This window comes from Ovis aries, chromosome 19 (genome assembly GCF_016772045.2).
Source record: "Ovis aries strain OAR_USU_Benz2616 breed Rambouillet chromosome 19, ARS-UI_Ramb_v3.0, whole genome shotgun sequence".
Taxonomy (NCBI): Eukaryota; Metazoa; Chordata; class Mammalia; order Artiodactyla; family Bovidae; genus Ovis; species Ovis aries.
In genome coordinates, this window is record NC_056072.1 from 17573850 (window position 1) to 17598177 (window position 24328).

The 24328-nt window shown below is 36.8% G+C and overlaps 1 protein-coding gene across 3 annotated transcripts in view; it reads left to right on the plus strand.

Annotated features, from left to right (window-relative positions):
• Positions 1-24328, plus strand: part of RAD18 (RAD18 E3 ubiquitin protein ligase) — a 108338-nt gene that overhangs the window by 14551 nt on the left and 69459 nt on the right. For all 3 annotated transcript variants that reach the window (XM_004018298.4, XM_012099578.3, XM_042235920.2), the window contains exons 5-7: positions 6171-6508; positions 11876-11975; positions 17668-17852. In XM_004018298.4, coding sequence (XP_004018347.1) covers positions 6171-6508; positions 11876-11975; positions 17668-17852 — 623 coding nt within the window. The remainder of the gene's footprint in view (positions 1-6170; positions 6509-11875; positions 11976-17667; positions 17853-24328) is intronic.

The window sequence follows — 24328 nt, forward strand, 5'->3', positions numbered from 1 at the left end:
ACATTTCTTGGACATTTGTCATATCTAAAGTGCTATGGTACTTCATTTGTAAAATTAGTAGGGATAAAATTCAAGCTATTCAGTTTCATTACTTGTTTGAAATCTCGATTAAGATCAGTGAGGGAGGAAGTTTAATTTTATGAATAAAATCTAAGATATTTATAGTTTGTTGATTTTATTTCTTCCTCTCTTTCCCATCTGTCATTGCCATTTTATGATATTATGATTTTTGAAAATCTAATCTTCTAAACCAAATACCAGAAGAGTATTGGAAATAATTCCAGAGGTTTTTGGGAACAGGGCTGACATGCAGATCTTATATTTTCTTCTTTTACCTTTTATTTTCAAGGAACAAGTTTGTTCCCCGCTGTGATTCAGTTTTATTTAAAATAACATTCTTAAGAAAACATTTAGAATATATTTATTAGATTTTTAAATATAGATTTAGAATGTATTTATTTGGAAATTTATTTAGAATATTGGGTTGTCTAAGTGGGACTTTATTCTTGACCTAAGTAAGAAAATGTTGTTTTTGTATTTTTGCATAGCAGCCAGTCTGCATTTGTATTATAGTTTTTATAGCTTCAGCATGTAGAGCATCATTTATTGCTTTGGTTTATCCACTGTTGAGGTATGAATTTTTCTCCAGATGCTTATTTCAAGTTTAAAAATTTAAACAAAGAGGATGTACAATATCATTTCACCTTTCCTTATAGTATAGTTTAAAGCAGACTGGGTTTGGATTCAGGTAGAACTAGGTTTCCATCTTGATCCTACTTGATTTTTTTTAAAATTTTATTTTAACTGGAGGATAATTACAATATTGTGATGGGTGCTACCATACATCAGCACAGACTTCAGACCCTACTAGTTTTGATATGAGTGTGATCAAGATATTAAGCCTTTTTAGCTTCTTTTCCACATCTGAAAGATGGGAATACTATTGTGCACACTTTGAGGAATTGCTGTAAGGATTAGAAATGAAGAGATATATTAAAAGATACCCAGCATAGTACTGTATCTGAAACAGAGGAACCTAAGAAACTGTTCCTATCATTACTATCCTATGTATTTTATATATTTATATTGTATTGCTCTGATATATGTATGTGCACGCCCTGTGGAGCTGGTAAGAACTTGTGCTTGGTGGGCCTCTGCCTGTTTAACCAAATGGTCCCAGGTTGCATGTCCTGGGTTATAACAAGTATTTGCAGGGACTTTGACTAGTTACCAAAGTCCACGGACTTGATTGCATGGGTTTTATGACTGCCCATGTTTACCCAGAGACCTGTTTTCACTTTTGATTCTTAGCCACATTTTGAAAAGGTGAAGTTATTGTATAGTTAACTAACAGGCAAGATTTTCCTATATTTTATTGAGTCACAATTATTTTGAAAGTCCACAATTCATCCAGTTTGAATGTCAGTGATGAATGCTGTGAGGTGTTGTAATGCCAACTCAATTTAATATATAGGAGTAATGGAGATGGAAGGAAAGATTAGCAATTCAACTTTAAGTATCAGTTTTGGAATTAATATTTTCACACAGCTCGTTTATAAGTTATGTAAATTGCCATAAACAGTCTCATGGTTATAAATATCCATTAAACATTCATGGCTTCCAGATTTATGGCTGGAAGCCATGAATGGCTCCTCAGCTAGATCTCTTTCCAAAATATCAGCCTCATGTATCCAACTGCTTGTCTCACTTGCCTCTGCTTGGACCTCTTAAAACCAAAACTAAACTCTAATTCCATCTGCTGCCCCCACAAACCCCACTCCCAATCTGCTGCTGCATGGTCTTCCTTTTCTTAGTAAATGGCAGCTCCCTCCTTTAATTTGCTTAGGCCAAAAACCTTAAAGTCGTTCCTGACCCCTCTCTCTCACACTCACTCTTTTGTTTCATCAGTAAATCCCATTGGCTCTATCTTCGCTGTCGCTGCAGAATCTGACAACTTTCCCTCACTGTGCCAACATTATCCTCTCCCAGCCAGCGTCAGCCTCGGTACGATGCTAACTTCTTAGTGGCCTTCTTAACTCTTCTTTTGTCCTCTTTCAGTTCTTTTAAGGACAGAAACCTAAGTGATCCTTGAAAATAAAAAGTAGGTCATACTGCATGTTGTTCAGAGGTGGTTTCCTGTCTCGTTGAAGTAAAAACCCTGTTTGTCTCTGTGGGAGTCCTCCCAGCCCTACAGAGCAGGCTCCCTGACTTATTCACCTGCTTGTCTCCACTTGGGTCATTCTGCTCCAGTCACAGTGACCTCTCCCTGCTTCTCAAACATGGTGATCACACTCTGATCTTAGAGACTTTGTACTTAAAAAACGAAACAGTGTTTCCCTAGATGTTCACATCCTTGAATTCTCCACTTTCTTTGGACTCTGTTTTTCATAGGCATCTTCTCAGTGAGATCTTCTATGACCATCCTGTAAAGAGTATCATCCCCTCCTCATTGTCAGCTTCCTTTTTTTCCACCCTATAGTACTTTTTACCTATGTTGAGAGTGTCTATTCGCTGTTCCTTTACTATAGTAAAGTATACATATATATAAAGTATAGAAACTGTTTTGTTCTTTATGATATTTCCACTGCTGAAATAAGCAGGAACATGGAAAAGTTAATGAATTTTGACTTTAGCATGAGGCATAACGTTATTATTGCCATGGTGCAACTCTCTGCCACGTTATTTTTTTGGTATGTATTGAAGTAAGAGAGCAAATCGGAAGAGAAAGATGCATCTGAGTTCTCTCTAGTACAGACACTTTGCTGACAGGTGTATCCTTGTAGTAGCTTGGAAGTGATTTATCCGTGACAGTTTTATCCAGCAGTTGAATAGTGTGCCTTTTACTTTGTTATAATGAGATGAAAGCTTTTCTGAGAACCTTCTTTGAACCAAACCCAGATCCTAGAAGAGAAGGACTGGTAATGATTGCAGTTCTTTATTTTTACTTTATTTCTGTTTTGTCACAAAGATGTATTTTCTTTGTAGGAATGTTTTGAATTATATCTGAATCTCTTTAATATATAATACTACTCTTCAAGTTTCTGTTTGTTTCTTTGTTGGCTTTGATGAGTAGTCTTCTTCAAGGAATTTGTCCATTTCATCTAAAATTATAGCTTTATTGGTATGAAGTGTCTATAATATCCTCTTATTATCTTTGAATTTCTGTGGGGATTTTAGTGATATCTCCTTTTAATTCTTTGCTTTTGTGTTTTGTATTTTTACTCATTTTTCTTGCTTGTTCTTGCTAGGGCTTTCCTAATTTTGTTCATTTTTTCACAGAACCAGCTTTTGGCTTTACCAGTTTTTTTTTGTATGCTTACTTTTTCACTAGTATCTGTTATTGCTATCTTCTTTGGGTGTAATTTGCTGTTAATTTCCTAACCTTTTATATTGGAAATTTAGGACATTGATTTTCAGTTTTTCTATTAACTTATAAATTGTTCACTAATGACTGTTTTGGTGAACTCCAAAGCTGTTGTTCACTTCAGAATATTTTCTGATCTTCATTGTTGTTTGACTTAAGGAATTATTTAGAAGTGTGGTGCTTCATTTCTTAACATTTGGAGATTTTCTAGTTATTTTTTCATTATTGAGTTTTATGTGAATTCACAGTGGTCACAGAAGATATACTGAATTATTTCATTCCTTGTAAATTTCTTGAGATTTACTTTATGGCCCAGAACATGATCTATGCTAATGAATGTGCCCTGTATACTTGAGAATATTGTATATTCTCCATTGGTGAGATGTGATGTTTTTAATTTGTTAATTGTATCAATTTGGTTAATTGGATTGGTTCAGATCTTCTGTATTCTTACTGATTCTTGTCTGTTTTGTTAGAGTGATGTGTTTAAATGCATATGTGCTTTTATTTAAACCAACGATTATTGTGAATTGGCTATATCTCTCTTTAGTTCTGTCAATTTTTGCTTTATACATTTGAAGCTATGCTATGAAATGAATAAAGTTTATGAGTTTATGGCTTCTAATTAAATTGATCATTTTGTCAAAGTGAGATGCACCTCTTTCTCAGTGCTTTTGCCTTAACATCTATTTTGTCTGTTGTTGGTGTTGTCACATTGACTTTCTTTTGGTTTGTATTTATTTACGTGGTACATCTTTTCTCATCCTTTTTCCTCGAATCTTTCTGCATCTTTTAAAAATGGTTTCTTTTAAATAGTATATAGCTGCATTTTACTTTATTTTTTAATCTAGTCTGACAAGTTTTGTCTTTCAGTTGGAGTATGTATCATTGTATTTAATTGGTCACAGTAATATTTTTGCATTATTTAATTCCTCTTTTTTTACTGTCTTGAGTTATTTTACTTCCATGTATGTTATAAATTCCCTAAGACATCGCTAGTGTATTTTAAAAGTCAATAAATACTGTTGGGTCTAGCCACATATTTTCTTTTTCTGGAGCTGTTGATTCTTGTGGACACTTTATATGCGTCTGTCTATAATCATTTTCTCTATGCTCAATAACAGTTCTTGCAGTATTTCTTGTCTGCTGATGAAGAATTCTTACAGCTTTTGTTTGCTTGAGAATGTATTTTGCTTTCCTTCTGGAAGAATATTTTCAATAGGAATAGGATTCAGTTTGATTTTTTTACCTGTACTTTTAAGATGACATTCTGTTATCTTCTTTCTTCTATAGTCTTGTTGACAAGTCAGTGATATTTCTTACTGTTATTTCCTTAGAGCCATTGTTCTTAACTGGGAATGATTTTGCTTTCTTTTTACCTCTTTCTCCAGGAAACATTTGATAATGTCTGGACATGTTTTGGTTGTCCTAGTCTGAGGTTAGGGGTGTTATGCTATTGACATTTCTATAAGGCATGGAAAAGTCTCTATAGCAAAAAATTATTCGACTCAGTGTTGATAACGCCAAGGTTGAGGAACTGTGCCTTAGAGGTAGTATATCTTATTTTTCTCTGGTTGTTTAAAAGATTTTCTCTGTATTTTTTTCAGTAGTTTGGTTATGTTTGCCTAGATTTCATTTTCTTTGTTTATCCTTTTGGGATGGATTTTAATTCCCTCTTAGAGTATACGTTATTTTATTCATTTGCCTATTTTTTCTTTTTTCTTTAACATATTGGTCAGAGTTCTTTTGAAATTCTTCTAATGCTACTCAGATCACTTCTGGATCTGCTTCTAATGATTATTTTGTCTCTTAGTTAGTGGCTAATGTCTTCTTTGCATGCCTAGTAATTTTAAAATGTGTGTTGAATATTATGAATGAAATGTTATAGAGGCTGTGAATTGTCTTCCTTTGAAAGATGTTGAATTTTGTTCTGACAGGTTAAATTACTAGCTCTTCACTTATTCCGTCAAGCCCTGGTTTAATTTCTGTTGGATTTGCTCTGTTTCACTTTTGTTTCTATTTCTAGAGGAGGATCCTTCTTCTTAAGGTGTAGCCTTTGTGGGGTTTCAACTGAATGTCTAGAATCTTTACCAGAGTCTCTCGACTTTGGCTGGGTTCAGATTCCAACAGTTTCCCTGTACTGACCTTGAGAATCTTAGCCTCGTGACATCTGCTTCCTGTCAGGTCTTCTGTGACTTCGTCTTATGCTTCTGCAGCCCTGGAGATGATCAATAATTAAGGAACATTTCTCAGCAGATTTTTAGGGTATTTTGTGGCTGCTCCCTGCTCAGCACCCTGTGCCTCCAGTCCTAGCAACTTTTGTCCAGAGCTCTAATCTCTATTCCCTCTACCCAGAGAGATCTGTGGTCCCTGTTTTGACTTTAATACCCAACTCCCAGAGCATGCTTCCATGGGAAATTCTTGTGGAAATGTTGGATCACCTCAAGTTTCTCTTCTTTCTCAGGGAGAGTAGCCTTGTGTTGATTATAGATTATGCTTATAAATGGTTTTGTATGTTTTGTTGAAATTTTAAAGTTATTTGTGATTGGAGAGTAAGTCTCATACAAGCTATTCTCCATGGCCAGAAACTCAGGTCCCTTTGTTATCTTTTATAGACAGATTAACTGCTTTTAAAGTCAGATTTATTGCTTTGTATTTTATTCTAGAAGAAACACTGATTGCCATTATGCAGTAAGTTCTGTATTTCACAGAAACAAATGTTAATTGAGAAAACAGCTTATGTCAGTTAAGTTGTGTATATGTAAGCTGACATCTTTATTATCTGTTGTGTTTTCTGTGCTTCAAGGAATCGTCTGTTGCAGTTTGCCTTAGAGTCACCACCCATCTCTGCTGCTTCCTCCTCTTCAAAGAACCTGGCCACCAAAACAGACACTGCTGTAGCCTTCAGACATTCATTAAAACAAGGAAGCAAGTTAATGGAGAATTTCTTGATCAGAGAAAGTGGTGGTTCTACGTCAGAGTTGTTGATAAAAGAGAATGAAAGCAAATTAAGCCCTCAGAAAAAGCCGAGCTCTCCTGCGAAGACCAGAGGGACTCCTTCTGCAGAAAAGTCAGCTCCAGGTTTCTCAGAGTACAGTGTTCCTGAGACACCCTCTACATCAGCCTTGAAACAGGCTACTAAAGGTAGGAAATTATCTTCACATGTTTTATTTTCTTAGTGGAAACCTTCCTATCCCGCATGATATAATGAATAAGCAGGATTTTTGCGGGGAAAGGATGGGAAAGGGCAGACCTCGTAACAGCCTTGCACATGGATGGAGGCAGTGCTTCCAGATACGTTCTCTTTCTCCTCATAGAATAGGAATTCAGGCTGATGGCAGGAAAAAGTAAGCATTTTTAGTTAGTTTATGCTTCACATATGGCTTTGTGTTTTTCAGCTTTTCTCCCCCCTGCATCCTTCATGTCAGCTCCATTAAAATTGAAGAGCTCTTTTTATCTTATTATATCATCACTTGAATATTTCCAAGCTGTTTTGACTGGAATTTATATAGCCTTGGACAGTTTGACTGCTACCCTGCCTGTCCATCCTTGTTTCTCATCTCTTCCTCTCAAAAATCCTTCTGCTCTAGCCAAGCTGATCTCCCCTTTATTCCTTGAAAATGCTCAGGGATTAAAAACCTATAGCTTGTCACCTGTTTTTATAAACACAGCCTCACTGGAACACAGCCATGCCCATTTGTTTACCTGTTGTCTACAGCTGCTTTCACGCTAATGACTTAGTTTGTTGACTGGGTCAGAGACCATCTGGCCCCCAAAAGCCTGAATCTTTGCTACCTGAGCCTTGACTGAAAATGTCTGCCAACCCCATTCCGCCTTTCCAGACTCTGTAGGTCTAACCATTCTTCAGTTATGTTATATAGTATTGGTCTCTCACATCACTAAAGTGTGGTGGCACTTGTTTTCTGGACAGTTTACTTAGCTTTTTGATGACTAGGTCAACTTGTTTAACCTCTTGTTTCCATATCTTATTGCCAGTGAAGTTCAGAACACCTTTAGGCAGAAACTCTTGTCTTAGACATCTTTGGTATGCCAAAGATGCCACACAGTGCAGGGCTGTTGCTGCTGCTGCTGCTGCTGAGTCACTTCAGTCGTGTCCCACTCTGTGTGACCCCATAGACGGCAGGGCTGTTAGTGGTTACCAAACTCAGGTTGAAATTAATTCGTTAGTACTTGAGTGTTTACATTTCATATAGATACGTGAATTTTCACTTGTATTTCCTAGCATATTTTATCTTTGGTCAGTTTTTGATCAGTTGACAGTTTTTATTATAGTGTTTTTAAGTAGATAACATTTTTCCCTGAGCAGAACCTGAAATCTTGTAGTGAACCCATAGCATGTAAAGTAGATAAAATTTGCTTTGCTCCATTAAAGTGGAGATGGAGGGCCTCAACTCCCCGATATCCCTGCCTGTTATCCATGGTGGCCTCTAGGCCCTGAGGCACCTCCAAAGGTCCCTGAAGCTCTATCAGTTTCTGCTTTTTAATGCTACACTTATATAGGCATACCTTGAAGAAATTGTAGGTTTGGTTCTGCAATAGGACCGATACCACAATAAAGTGAGTCATTTGAACTTTCTTGTTTCCCGGTGTGTATAAATGTTATGTTTATGCTGTACTGTAGTCTGTTATGTATGCGGTAGCATTATTTCTAAAAAAAAGTACACACCTTAATTTAAAAATACTTTATTGCTTAAAAATGCTGACAGTCTTACTCTTCACCAGAGAAGGCAAGAGTAGGAGAAAGACAGTCTCTTCAGCAAGTGGTGTTGGGATAGCTGGACAGCCACATGTAAATCAGTGAAATTAGAACACACCCTCACACTGTACACAAGAGTAATTTCAAAATGTTTTGAAGACTATGAAACACAACACCATAAAACTCCTAGAAGAAAACGTAGATAAAATGTACTAGTTTTCTTAAGTCAATCTCCCAAGGCAGAAATAAAAGCAAAGATAACCACATGGGACCTAATCAAATTTATAAGCTTTTGCACAGCAAAGGAAATCATAAAGCAAATAGACAACCTGCAGACTAGGGGAAAATATTTCCAGGTGACGCAACCAATAAGAGCTTAATTTCCAACATATACAAACTGCTTATAAAACTCAATAATAAAAAACAAACAAGTGGATCAATAAATAGGCAGAAGAGCTAAATAGAAATTTCCCTGAAGAAGACATACAGATGGCCAGTAGGCACATGAAAAGATGTTCAAAATGGCTGATTACTCAGTTCAGTTCAGTCACTCAGTCGTGTCTGACTCTTTGGGACCCCATGGACTGCAGCGTGCCAGGCTTCCCTGTCCATCACCAACTCCCGGAGCTTGCTCAAATTCATGTCCAATGAGTCGGTGATGCCATCCAACCATCTCATCCTCTGTCATCCCCTTTTCCTGCCTTCAATCCTTCCCAGCATCAGGGTCTTTTCAAATGAGTCAGTTCTTTGCATCAGGTGGCCAAAGTATTGGAGTTTCAGCTTCAGCATCCATCCTTCCAATGAATATTTAAGGCTGATTTCCTTTAGGATGGACTGGTTGGATCTCCTTGCAGTCCAAGGGACTTTCATGAGCCTTCTTCAACACCACAGTTCAAAAGCATCAATTCTTTGGCACTCAGCTTTCTTTATAATCCAACTCTCACATCCATACATGACTACTGGAAAAACCATAGGTTTGACTCTATAGACCTTTGTTGACAAAGTAATGTCTCTGCTTTTGAATATGCTACCTAGGTTGGTCATAACTTTTCTTCTAAGGAGTAAGCGTCTTTTAATTTCATGGCTGCAGTTACCATCTGCAGTGATTTTGGAGCCCCCCAAAATAAAGTCAGCCACTGTTCCCACTGTTTCCCCATCTGTTTGCCATGAAGTGGTGGGACCAGATGCCATGATCTTAGTTTTCGTAATGTTGAGCTTTAAGGCAACTTTTTCACTCTTCTCTTTAAGTTTCATCAAGAGGTTCTTTAGCTCTTCTTCACTTTCTGCTGTAAGTATGGTGTCATCTGCATATCTGAGGTTATTGATATTTCTCCCGGCAATCTTGATTCCAGCTTGTGCTTCATCCAGTCCAGCATTTCTCATGATGTACTCTGGAAAAAAGTTAAATAAGCAGGGTGACAATATACAGCCTTGATGTACTCCTTTCCCAATTTCGAACCAGTCTGTTGTTCCATGTCCAGTTCTAACTGTTGCTTCTTGACCTGCATACAGATTTCCCAGGAGGCAGGTCAGGGGGTCCGGTATTCCCATCTCTTTAAGAATTTTCCACAGTTTGTTGTGATCCACATAGTCAAGGCTTTGGCATAGTCAATAAAGCAGAAGTAGAAGTTTTTCTGGTCTGTCTTGCTTTTTTTGATGATCCAACGGATGTTGGCAATTTGACCTCTGGTTCCTCTGCCTTTTCTAAATCCAGCTCGAACATCTGGAAATTGATGGCTCATGTACTGTTGAAGCCTTGCTTGGAGAATTTTGAGCATTACTTTGCTAGTATGTGAGATGAGTGCAATTGTGGGGTAGTTTGAGCATTCATTGGCATTGCCTTTCTTTGGGATTGGAATGAAAACTGACCTTTTCCAGTCCTGTGGCAACTGCTGAGTTTTCCAAATTTGCTGGCATATTGAGTGCAGCACTTTAACACCATCATCTTTTAGGACTTAGGGTTCTAGGCTGATTATTAGAGAAATACAAGTCAAAATTAGGATGAGGTACTACCTCACACCGATCAGAATGGCCATTGTTAAAAAGTCTACAAGTAACAAATGCTGGAAAGCGTGTGTGAAAAGGGAACCCTTCTACACTGTTGGTGGGAAGTAAATTGATGCAACTGCTATGGAAAACAGTATGGAGTTTCCGTAAACACAAAATAAAGAGTTGTCATATGATTCAGGAATCCTACTCCTGGACATGTATCTAGGGAAAACTCTTACTCAAGAATGTACATGCACCCCTATGTTCATATCAGCACTGTTGATAATAGCCATGACCATGGAAGACATGGAAGCAACTTAAATGTCCATTGACAGATAAATGGACAAGGAAGGTATAATACATGTATGCGGTGGAATATTACACAGCCATAAAAAAGAGTGAAATGTCATTTATAGCGACATAGTTGGACCTAGAGATTATCATACTAAGTAAAGTACATCAGAAAGAGACAAATGCCCTATAATATCATTTATGTGTGAAATCTAAAATACACACAAGTGAACTTATTTCTGAGACTCACAGATGTAGCAAACAAACATGGTTACCAAAAGGTGAAGGGAGTACGGTAGGGATAAATTAGGAGTTTGGGATTAGTAGATACAAACTCGGAGAAGGCAATGGCACTCCACTCCAGTACTCTTGCCTGGAAAATCCAATGGACAGAGGAGCCTGGTAGGTTGCAGTCCATGGGGTTGCTAAGGGTCAGACACGACTGAGCGACTTCCCTTTCACTTTTCACTTTCATGCATTGGAGAAGGAAATGGCAACTCACTCCAGTGTTCTTGCCTGGAGAATCCCAGGGATGGGGGAGCCTGGTGGGCTACCATCTGTGGGGTCACACAGAGTCAGACATGACTGAAGCGACGTAGCAGTAGCAGCAGATACAAACTATTCAATATAAAAAAGATAAACAATGAAGTCCTACTATGTAGCACAGAGAACTATATTCAATATCCTGTAACAAACCATAATGGAAAGTAACATTAAAAGGCATATGTGTGTATGTATATATATATATATACACACACACACACACACACACACACACACACACAACTGAATCACTGTGCTGTATACCAGAAACTGACAACACTGTAAATCAACTGTTCTTCAATTTAAAAAAAAAAATGTTGACCACCATCTGGCAATGCAGGGTTGCCACAAATCTTCAGTTTGTTAAAAATTTTAAAAATGCAGTATCTGCAAAGTGCAATAAAGTGAAGTACAATAAAATGAGGTATGCCTTTCATTACAAATGAGGGCTAAATGAACACATTTGTAGTCATTAATAATTTGAACAGTAGTTGGTCCAACCAGTTCATGTTTCTATCAGCTCTATATACCCTTCCCCAACTCTGCTCCTCTGACAAATATTTTTATCTTACTCAGGTTGTTATGACTGCTTCAGTGCTGTACATGAATGGTTCCTAAGACTTAGTATAAACTCAAGATTAGTTTTATAGCTTGGTCATGCCTTGGTACAAAAGATTTAACTAAAGCACTTTCTAATAAAAGTAATTCCAGACTTCTTTGAAATCTCTTCTTCTAGGCTAGGATTCTAATTATGTGATTTTCCACAATGTAGCCCTTGTAAGGGCTGTTCCACTTAAGCAGTCTGTTCCCCCCTGCTGCCCTGAGGTGTCTTGTTTTTCTCTTCTGCTTTTCTAAGTGCATGTTAAGGTTGGGTTTCATTTTTTAATGTTAGTTGTTGAAAGATACCTGGTTGTATTGTTTTTACTCTTTCTACAAATAATAAAATCTTTTTCTCTTTTTGAAAAATACAGTGGATTGTCCTGTTTGTGGGGTTAAAATTCCAGAAAATCATATTAATAAGCACTTGGACAGCTGTTTATCACGTGAAGAGAAGAAAGAAAGCCTCAGAAGGTAAGAAAGTGGAGCATGATTGTTGAGCCACATTAGTCACTTTAGCTTGTGCTTTTAAAAATATTAGCTGACTGTCCATTCTCTCTCCTTGTTCTTTCCACAACTCCCACCTTGCCAAATATAGTTAACTTTACTATATGCTAATAAATTTGACTTAATAAGAAATTTGATTTAGAATTCAGTTCTTTTTAGGCTTATTTTCTTCTTTTAGAATTTTAGAACTACCATAAAGCCCTTGGCCCGAGAAAGCAAGGCTAGACTCTGAATATAGAACACATCAAATGTTTTTTTGGTTCTTAAGAATCTTATAAGTTTAAATTAGTAAAATCTAACTTTTCAAAAATTCTGAATAATTACTGTATACACATGATATACTGTGTACTGCGGCTGCTGCTGCTAAGTCGCTTCAGTTGTGTCTGACTCTATGTGACCCCATAGACGGCAGCCCACCAGGCTCCCCTGTCCCTGGGATTCTCCAGGCAAGAACACTGAAGTGGGTTGCCATTTCCTTCTCCAATGCATGAAAGTGAAAAGTGAAAGTGAAGTCGCTCAGCCATGTCCAACTCTTAGCGACCCCATGGACTGCAGCCTACCAGGCTCCTCCGTCCGTGGATTTTTCAGGCAAGAGTACTGGAGTGGGGTGCCATTGTCTTCTCACATGACATTAAATAATATAGAAGGGTTTTTTTTTTAGAAAATACAGAATCATTTATTCTTTCAACAAATAATTATTAAGCACATAACCATGTACCAGGCTCTGTTAAGCATTGGTGAATGAAAATCAGATACTCTTCCCTTAATACCCATTTTTTCCTGGAAGGATGTAATCAGTAGGCTTGCATTTTGAAGGCAATGATTTTCCCTGGTGATTGTTAATGTGTAAGTTTGCAGTTGTATAGTTTGTCTGTGGGGCAGATTCAAAAGGGAATGTGTGAAATACAGTGTGTGTGTGTGTGTGTGTGTGTGTGTGTGTGTGTGTGCGCGCACGCACGCACGCGCGCATCTCTATGTGTATGTCCCCTGCCAACTACCCGGGTGAGATAATTTAAGTTGTCAACCCAGTATTTTTACCTAAGCTCACGCTACTTTGCCTCCCCTATATATCAAAATCACGATAGGTTATTAAACTTGATCATTATTGTTACACGTGTAAGTTAATCAAATTTTAATCAAAGTTACCTTGCAAGGTGTTATAGAATCTGTGATAATGAAGATAATAAGGCAGCTGAAGCCACAAATTAGATGAGTCTGATGCTGAAGGGAAGACGTGAGATGAGACGGCAGTTTGGGGAAGGAATAAGGAGCAAGATCAGGGAAGATTTTATTTTTTAGAATGGAAGTTATATAAGCCTTTAACTTCCTTCTTTATACTATCTCCAGGGAGAGGGCAGATGATACAAGGAGCAAGAGAGCAAAAGTCCAGTAATGAAGTGTATTTGACATGCAGAAAGAGCCTTTCTTCTGAAACAGGATGGAAAGAGGAGGGACTAGGTGATAATTCAGAGATCTGGGGAGGAGAGGGAGGAAATGGGAGAAATTAATGGGATGTGGGAATGAGCAGAATGATTGGTTCTCATGTCTGGTTTGTTTGGAAGAACTTGGAAGAGTATTTTCCAGAAACCATGCTGATAAGGTAGGACTGTTTTGTTGGGTTTTGTGTGTGTGTGTGTGTGTGTGTGTGATTAAAGGTAAAATAGTGTCGCTTGGATTTTATGAGTAAATCGACAGTGAATGCAGGTTCCGAGGGACAAACTCTTGCTGTTACAATTTACAAAAGCTGACATATAAAGCACAGCAGTGCTTTATTGATTTACAGTGAGGGGCACCAATTGACAGTTCTTACTTTGGTGTTTTTAAGCATGATAGTTAACCTTTTTCCTAGAACCTTGTTTTCAAGTGAAAATGGTGAACCATAACATATAGAACAGATAAAATTGGCCCTGCCCATTAAAGTGGAGATGGAGAATTGTGCTGTCCCCATCCCCCATTTCTCCCTGCATCCCTGTCTGATAGCCACTGTGGTCCTCAGCTCCTTGCGACAGATGTCTGTGAGGTCTTATAAGCACAGTACTTACCCCTAGTGGGTAAGTTTGTTGATGAGAATAGATTTTTAGGCTGCCTGGTTGAGATTTGGGATAAAGAAACTGGATCATTACAAGGATTATTTCCCATAAGCAGTGAGAATCTAATGGTCTAATGAAGACTCTTTCATTCTAATTCATTTGATTAATCTTTTAATTTCTAATTTCTTTAGAAATTTTTTTTCCCTAAAGAATGAGTTGGGAATATAGAAGCTGGGCATTTTCTCTTTGAAGAGTAAGGAATCAGCACTGATAATTTTGCTTGCACTGCTCTTTTTCTAGATGCATCCATCATATTCTCACACACTTAGCTCGTTAGTTTATCTAAAGGTATACTCAGCCATGTATAATTAAGTTCAGGTTCCAACTGTGGTTCTGAAGAGCTCTGTGGAATTACTGTAATCCTGCCAGTTACTCTAGCACAACTTAGGAGCACCGTTTTCTGTCTCTCTCTCTTACAGGAAGGTTCACTGTACAAGTTAGTGTGTTGAAGTCTTTGAGAATTCCTATATCAAACATAATTGTTGGATTTTGTTTAATCCAGTAATTCCTAAATTTATTTAACCCTAAAACCTTTTTGTTCTCATAACTCATTTTACAAAGTTTGCATTTGTGAAGATACACTTAGGGAGACATTGAACCACCTTTCTCCTTAGTGACATCCTGATCTTGGACTCTGGTCATGTAAAAGAGTATACGATACTAAAAAAAGTTTCTCCACAGTTATCCCAACAGGTCATTTCTTAATGTGGATGATAGCCCTTAACCCATCCTTGGTAGATTCATATCAGAGGTGATCAAAGAATACTTTTCCTTTTGCTGTCCTCAGATTTTGAGAACCCTTAAATGAATTACTGTTTCACCAAATCATAGAAGAAAGATCAGTGTCATTTTCATGTTTTAGGAAACATTTATCAGACTTCATATTAAATTTTTTTAAACTTTTTAGTTTATATTGGAAGATAGTTGATTAACAGTGTTGTGATAGTTTCTGGTGTATAGCAAAGTGATTCAGTTATACGTATACATGTATCTGTTCTTTCTCAAATTCTTTTCCCATTTAGGTTGTTACATAACAACTGAGCAGAGTTCCCTGTGCTACACAGTAGGTCCTTGTTGGTTATCCATTTTAAATATAGCAGTGTGTACATCATATTTTAAAATTCTTGACAGAAATTGTTGATTTCTGCTAGTGCTTTTCAATGTAAATGCCAGTGAACAAATAGTTTTCCATTAGAATTTCACAGTCATAAGCTTAATCATGTATCCTTAATAAAATACATGTTTTAGGTATAGACTTAATGAATTGTCCTTTACAGTATTCTTGTATAAATTCCTTCAAAATGTTTTTTAGGACTTGCTACCTCGTGTGATTTTTTTTATTCAGCTATAATACGGTAAAGAATATGCCTGCAGTGCAGGAGACCTAGGTTTGATCTCTGGATTGGGAACATCTCCTGGAGAAGGGCATGGCACCCAGCTCCAGTATTTTTGCCTGCCAGAGGAGCCTGGTGGGCTATAGTCTGTGGGGTCCCAAAGAGTTGGACACGTCTGTGCGACTTATACTGTTACTATAATCAGTGAGTCCAGTAGGCAGGCTGTCATTATAAGAACACTCTTCAGAAAAATGTAATCTCTTGAGGGTTTTAAGGGTTTTCTGCAATTAAACAGTTATTTCTGACTTTTAGTCTTTATTGATGGTGCATAAAAGAACTAATCTTGCCAGGAAATGGTGGTATTGGTTAATGGAGAAATGTTTGATTGTCTTCAGTCTGTATTCAGCTGTTTTCTCTCGTATGGTCATGGACCATTTGTATTAGATTTCCATGTGGAACCTTGTTAATAGAGATTTTAGATCTCCATTTAAGAGCTGAGCTGAGTCAGAATTGGTAGTTGCTGTGGCAAAATGATTGAAAATTGCATTTTTAATAAACTCTCCAGATGGTTCTGAGATGCTTTAAAGTTTGAGCAGCATGGCCTTGTGCCCACTAGGTATATGCAAGTCCTTTGTAAAATCTTGTTGTTGTTGTTTTTTTTTTTTTTTTTTTTGGATAAGCATATTATTGTCCAGTTTCTTTTAACTATTGCCTGAAATTTTGATATTTCATTTAAAAATGATTGCAGTTGTAGTGTCTACATTGAATACATATTTATTAAGCACCTAATTGCTATAGCATTGAGCCAAGTGATGTACTCAGCTAGGTTATAATCAGATCGATTAAAATTCGTCAAGGAGTTCCTGTCTATAACATTTTCTCAAGTCATTAATATTCTTAGGTAGCTTGATTTCTGCATATTCCATTGAAAGAAGTAATGTTTATTAATTGGTTTTTTGGAGGGCGTAGAAGAAAGTCATTTGATTGGGCTTTGTTATATTTATAATTATAGCTCAGTGCTTATCATTGTGTTCATCATGAAGATACAATGAAGAGCCAAGTGGCAATTTAAAAAAATATATATTTACTGATTTTTCATTTGGCTGTGCTGGATCTTAGTTGCAGCATGCAGGATCTAGTTCCCTGACCAGGAATCAAACCTGGGCCCCCAGCATTGGGAGAGCAGAGTCTTAGCCACTGGACTGCCAGGGAAGTCCCCAGGTGGTGATTTTGCTTATACACTTATTCTTTTCTTTTTTTATTTTTTAATTGAAGGAAAAAATTGCTTTACAGTGTTGCATTGGTTTCTGCCATATAACTCGAATCAGCCATAATTATACATTTATCCCCTCCCTTTTGAGCCTCCTTCCCATGCCCCCATCCCTGCTCTGGGTTGTCACAGAGCATCAGGCTGGGCTCCCTGTATTACATTTGCTAATACACTTTTTATAATGCCTATGCATTTGTTAATATAACTAATTGAAGTTGAAAAAAAACCACTGCTGTGTTTCTTGCCATTAAAGTTATCTTCTTTTGAGGATGATCCCACAAGAATACTATGCACTCATCAACTCTGAATGCTTTTCTTTCATGGGCATAAGTTTGGTAAACCTAACTCTCCCAACAGGTCTTTTATTTCATCTAGTGCTTTTGTAAAATGATTGATTGCCTTGGGCCTAAGAGGGCAGTTTTGCCTAAGCATCAGATTTTTTTCTAAGAAAGCTGTGTATGATAATATTCTAAAATCTATAGCTTGACCCTTGATAGCATTTGTACTCTTAATTACCTGAGATAGCTAGCTTTTTATGGAAGATTTTCCCTAGAAACCATGGGCAGATTTTAGGAAAAACATGTTTTAAAGAGGTGAAGAGTTGAATGATTTCATATAAGTGTGATGCTACGCTCTCATAGCATTTAGTCCATAGTCTTCTGCATGAGTCCCAGGTCTGCATCTTGAGGCCTGATCTCTCTCTGAGACCTGACTCTCCAAGTATTGGCTGCCACCTAGACCCTTCTGTCTGAGTGTCCCACCACCACCTCAGATGCATCACTGTCAGGCAAATACTGTCAATTTGATTCACAAATTTGATGCTTCTTTTTTCCATTTTTATTCTAATGTTTCTACAATTCTCCCAGTCACCTTGCTATTGAGCAGGTGGTAAATGACTGTTTTACGTAAAAAGCATTTAATAATTCACAGTGACCCTCAGTGATCCCTTTTTTCCTCCTTTTCAGTTCTGTTCACAAAAGGAAGCCGCTGCCTAAAATTGTATATAACTTGCTCTCAGATCGAGATTTAAAGAAAAAGCTAAAACAGCTTGGATTATCTGTTCAAGGAAATAAACAGCAGCTCATTAAAAGACACCAAGAATTTGTACACATGTACAATGCCCAGTGTGATGCTTTGCATCCTAAATCAGGTAAAGTAATAAAATAATGAATTTTATTTACCCTCTGGATAAAGCAGTTTTGTATGACTCAGAGGTTATAAACCACAGAGAAAATTTTAACACATTTTTGATAATAGCCAAGACGTTCAAATACACTCCTTTGGAATATATCTAGAGTGTCCTGTGATAAGCCAACCTTTCTCTCAGCTCGTCTCTCTGTCCACCTTCTCTTTTCAGAGGCGACCACCGCTACCAGCTTCTTATGTGTATGAGGGTTTCTTGAGAGAGCATGGCTGTAAGATAGTCCTAGTTTTGCAGCTTTATGACTGGGTGACTGTGGGCAAGTTACTTATATCTGACCTTGGTTTTCTCTCCCATTAAGTAAGGGTTGTAATACTACCTAGGTCATAGTGTTTTTGTGCAGACTAAATGATGAAATGCCTATAAAGTCCTAGCATTGTACCTTAGCAGGTAGTTAGCATAGGATAGATGTTACCATTAGATTATTAAGATTGTTATACCCAGAAATAAATGTGGTTATTATTATTTCATCAAAATTTTGTTTTACAGATACACTACTTAATAGTTTGTTCTTTCCACTTCACCTCACACAAATTTTGGAGTTCTTTCAGTTATTAACATATGGATAGAATTGCCTGATTTAAAAAAGTTAAGGTGTAATATACAAACAGAAAATTACACAAGTTATCACAAAGTTTAGGGAAGGTGCCTTTGTAACAACTCCTCAGAGCCCTGCCAGAATCCTAGAAGGCCAGCCTACCCCTCCCAATAGTTGCTACCTTTATCCTCACAGATGACCATCTTCCTGACTTCTAAAACCATTTATTCATTTTGCCTATATTTTATCTTAAATATGGAATAATAAGTAGCTTATACATTCTTTTGAGTCTGGCTTAATTTTCTATGACATTATGTTTATAAGATTTGTCCATGTTTTTGTGTACAGTTGTGATTTTTTAAAAATTTTTGTTGCTATAGCGTATTCCATTATATGAATATGACATATTACACAAATATCCATGGTTGACGGACGCTTGGGTTTTTCCACTCTTTGGCTCTTGAAGAATAATGCTGTTATGAGTAATCTTTCACAGGTCTCTTGATAGTCATAGGCACACAGAGTTAGGCATTACGTATGCCTACGTGTGAAATTGTTGTTTTTGCAGACGTTTAGCTTTCCTGGGTACAGATAGAAACCCAGGTGCCAATGTATGCTCTCATCAGGAAGGTATGAGAATTCCAGTTTTTCCACATCATTATCATCATCAGTGTTGTGAGTTTTCCTTTTTGGCCATTCTAGTGCGTCCATGGCAGTATCTCCTTATGGTTTTAATTTTTGCTTCCCTGATAGCTTATAGTGTTCACCATATTTTTATATAATAATTGGCCATCTAGATATTCTTCTGGGTGAAATATCCATTTAAGTTTTATGCCCAGTTTTTCTATGTTGTGGATCTATTGCTTCTTAATTTATTTCTGTTATTACATGAGTTTTTCTGGATACAAATCTTCCTGGGTGTGTATATTTGCTTATCTCCTTTCATCTTTCACTCTCTTAATGGCTTCATTTGAGAGGTAGAAATTTTAAATTTTGTATCCAATTTGTTGCATTTTTCTATTGGATACTACTTTCTATGTCTTTGCCTACCACATGATCATTTTTTTCCCTTGAAAGCATTATTCTTTTTGCATCTACCTTTCAGCCTACAATTTATCTGAAATTGGTTTAAGCATATGTTGCATGGTGAGAGGTGAGATTCTTTTTTTGTTTCCATATGATCAGCTAATTGATGTAGCAGCATTAATTGAAAAAGCATCCTTTGCACATTGAATTGTTAGTACCTCTTGTTGAAAATCAGCTGTGTTATGTGTGGGTCTGAACATTGTTTTGTTCCATTGGGTCATTTATTTATCCTTGTGCCACTACTGCAATGTCTTAATTATTTAATGAGTGATTTATAGTAGGTCTTGTTGTTTATTGAGATTGTCTATTAATAGGTGAATGGTTGTATGCAAATTGTGATGGAACCATACAATGGAACACTGCTTAGCAATAAAAATGAATCAACTACTGATAAATGCAACAATGTGGATAAATTTCAAAAGCATTGACATACAAAAGACTACATGCTGTATATTTTGAAAACATTTATCTGGCATTTTAGAAAAGACAAAACTTTGGGGGCATAGAAGAGATCAGTATGTCCCAGGGCTTAAGGGTAAGGAGGAGGGAACTTACTGGGCAGAAGAACTTTAGAGGGTAAAGGAAATGTTCTAGATTTTGAAATGATGAATAAATGACTACTAATAGGCAACTGGACTTGACTCCAGTTTTTGGCTCTTCTGGGTAAAGCTACTATGAACATGGGCTTATAGATTTGTATGTAGCCATATGCTTTTATTTCTCTTGCGTTTTCCTTTTCATTCAGTTAAAATATTTTCTGATTTTTGTTGTGATCTCTGCTTTGACCCATGGATTATTTGGAAGTGTTTTCAATTTCCAAATATCTGAGTATTTCTCAGATATCTTTTTTTTATTCTTTGTAATTTGATTCCATTGAAGCAGTTCTGTATGATTTTGGGCCCTTTACATTTATTGAGACTTGTTTTATAATGCAGCATTAGGTCTTCCTTGGTAAGTGTTCCTTAGACCCTGGAAAATTTTGCTTTATTTTTCAATGATCTCTAATGTTAATTATGTAAAGTTGCTAAGGTATCATACTCAAGTCTTCTACATCATTACTGATGCTATGTTTAGTGATTCTGTCACTTACTGAGAACATTATTGAAATCTCGAAGGATATTTATAGGTTTTTAATTTTTCCTTTCAGTATATTCTGTTTTCTTTACATTTTTGAGGTGCCTGTGCAGTTAGTATTGGTGTGTCTTTGATGAATTAATCTATTATAATTAAATAGTCGTTTTAGTCTCTGGTAGTATTCCGTGAGTAATAACCTTATTTCACTTTTTTCTTTAAACATATTGTGTTTAAACTATGGTTTTTGGTAAGCAGGATATGGTTTGAATCTGCTTTTTAAATTTAATTTGGCAAGATATGCCATTAAATTGTAGAGTTTAGAACTTTTTCATTTCATTTAATCTGTTTGGTGGGGTTTAAGTCTACCAACTTGCTCTTTTCTATTTGTCTTGTCCATTTGTGTTTTTTTGCTTTATTTTCTTGCTTTCTTCTAGATTATTTTTTAATTCTATATTTTATCTTCACTATTGGTTTATTAGCTATATCTCTGTTCTTTTAGTGTTTATTCTAGAGTTTACCATTTGCATCTTCAACTTATCATAGTCCACATTCAAATAACATACTATGTGTGTGACATAAGGACCTCACTCCTTCCGTCTTTGGTTTTAGGTGTCTGAGGTCCTCTACTAGTGTTCAGCAGGTGCTCTGTGCAAATTTTTCCACTTGTAGTTGTATTCTTGATGTAGGGGAAGAATAGACCCCAGATCCTCCTGTTCCATCATTTTAACCTTGATCCATTCCGGTTTTATTGTCATAGAGTTTTCTTCTTTGTTATAAATCTCATCATACTTTACCATTTTTGCTTTGAACTGTCAATTTTCCTTTAAAGAGATTTTAAAAATTGAGAAGGAAAGTCTTTATATGCCTATACTTTCACTGTTTGTGTTATTCTTCATTTCTTTGCTTAGAACCAGGTTTCTATCTTATGTCATTTTCTTTTGGCCTGAAAATCTTCATTTAATCTTGTATTGCACACGTTTTGTTGAGACAAGTTCCTTCAGCTTTTATTTGTCTGAAAGTCTTAATTTAGCATTAAAAAAACTTTATTTTGAAATAGTTTTGAATGTATGGGAAATTTGAAACATTATCATAAAGGATACATAGATACCCTGCACACAGATTCACCTATTAGCATTTTGTCCCATTTGCTGTATGTATTAATGTATATGTGTTTGTGTGTGTGCTTCTTTATTTACACATATTTTTCTCTTAAACTGGGAATAGGGCGTATAATCTTGTCTGCTAAATGCTTCATTGTGTATTTCCTAGAAAAAGAGATGTTCTCTTTTATTGCTGCAGTACAAGTATCAACTTTCATCTCTATTCTAGTTTCAGCAGTTGACCCAAAAATGGCCTTTATAGATTTTGTTTCCCCACTCCAGTACATGATCCAGTTTGAATCACAATATTAAATTTAGTTGTAATATCCTTTCAATCTCTTTCATTCTGGAACAATTCCTAAGCCTTGCTTGGTCTTTTATGACATTGGCATTTTAAAAGAATACAGTCTTTGTTATTGTTGGGTTTTTTCCCAAATAGAATGTTTCTCATTTTGGCTTTGCCCTGTGTTTCGTTATAATTACATTCAGGTTGGCATTTGTGGCCAGAATACTATATAAGTGATGTTTTGTCCTTCCCAGAACATCTCATCTAGAGGGATTTGACATCTTTGTGCCCTTCTTTTGTGATGGCAGTTTTGATCACCTTGTCAGTGTCTTCATTGTGTAGTTTCCTCCTTACTCCTAGTAAGAAATCTGAACAAAGACACTTTCCTCTAAACAGACCATTATCTTTTATAGCAGTTAAGAGTCAGTTCAGTTCAGTTCAGTCATTCAGTTGTGTCCGACTTTGTGACCGCTTGCTACATGTAGCACGCCAGGCTTCCCTGTCCATCACCAACTCCTGGAGCTTGTCCATCGAGTTGGTGATGCCATCCAATCATCTCATCCTCTGTTGTCCCCTTCTCCTCTTGCCTTCAATCTTTCCCAGCATCAGGGTCTTTTCCAGTGAGTCAGTTCTTCTCATCAAGTGGCCAAAGTATTGGAGTTAAAAATAAGAAAAATATATTTCCTATTTATCTTCATTTTTACCATTTCTAGCACTTTGTTTCTTCTTATAGAGATGAATTTCTGGTTTTATAGTTCTTCTGCTTGAAGAATGTCCTTTAACACTCAGTGTGGTACTGGTCTGCTAATAATATATTCTCTCAGTTTTTGTTTGTCTCAGTTTTTATTTCTCTTTAACTTCTAAAACATATTTCCATTGACCTAGAATTCTGGGTCAGTGGGTTCTTACCCACTCCCAGCATTTCAAATTTTTCATTCCATTTTCTTCTGGGTTGAATAGTTTTTGATGAGAAACATGATGTAATACTTGGCCTTTTTTTGTATAGTAAATCCCTTTTTCTGACTGGCTGCAAGATTTTCTCTGTCTATATTGTTGTGTTTTTGTTGTGTTATTTTTTGTTGTTGTTGTTATTTATTTTGCTTGATATGCTTTGAGCTTGTTGCATTTATGGTTTGATATCATCATTATATTTAGTAGATTCTGGCCATTAGGTCTTCAAATATTTCTTCTCCCTTTTTTATTATGGGGTTGCTATTACATGTTTATTAGACCATTTGATATTGTCCCTCAGTTTTTAGATACTCCTGTTTTTTTCTGTGTGTTTCCCTCTCCCCCTTTTTTCTGTTTCAGTTTGGGTAATACCATCAATCTCATTTTCAAGTCCACCAATTCTTTCCTTAGCTGGGTCAAGTTATCTCTGTAAACTTTTTTTTTATTTCTAACATTTCGATTTTGTTCTTCTTGATGGTGTCATCTCTCTCCTAAAATGACCTATCTGTTAATGCATGTTGTTCATCTTTTCCACTAGATATTTAAGCATATTATCATAGTTATTTTAAATTTCATTGCTGGTAGTTCTAAAATCTGGGTGATATCTGAGTTTGATTTTGTTATTGTTATTTGCTTGCTTGTTCATATATCTTGTAAATTTTGGTTAAAAGCAGACAATATTTGAGATGCTAAATACTGAAGTAAATAGTGTGAATGACTGAAAAATGGACTTGTCTCCTCTTCTGCTAGGACGTCACTGTGTGTGTGGTTCATTGGTTAGGGTTTTTTTTGCTGTAGTTATCTATAGTTGACCACCAGTTTCATATCCCCTGTGCTTAGGTTGGTGCCTGAGTTATCAGAAGTTTGTTTTTAAAATGTTCCTGCCTCATTCACACTTAGGTTTTCCCTGTGAACCTGTACCTGAAAAAGTCTCTTTCCATGCTCACTTCTCTTCCAGTGGCTGATTACAGCTACTTATCACATGGAGGTCCTGTTCATGGTAGGGGGCATGAGGTTGTTCTCTGTTGTTCTAGCATAGCCTCTGTCTTAGGCAGGCCCTTGATGCTGGGTCTTGGGTGGGGCTCTCAGTGACCCTGTGCCTCCCCAAGGGGCAAGGGTCCTATAGTGATCAGGGCCCGGGGTTTCCTGACCTCTCTGCCAGAGTAGAGGGTTTTGTTTGTTTCCTGTCTCCATTTACCTGTGCTCTGGGGTCTTCAGTTTTGCTGGCCTTCCCTCAGTGGCTTAACGGTTTTGTTTCCTAAGGGTTAGAGGGTTAGAGGAATAGGGCTTCATGTCCTTCCTGCAGTGGAGGCTGTTCTCCTTTCCCAGGCTTGGATGTGGAGGGATACTTTTTCTGATTCTCACCCTTCCTTCAGGAGTTCTTGAGAAT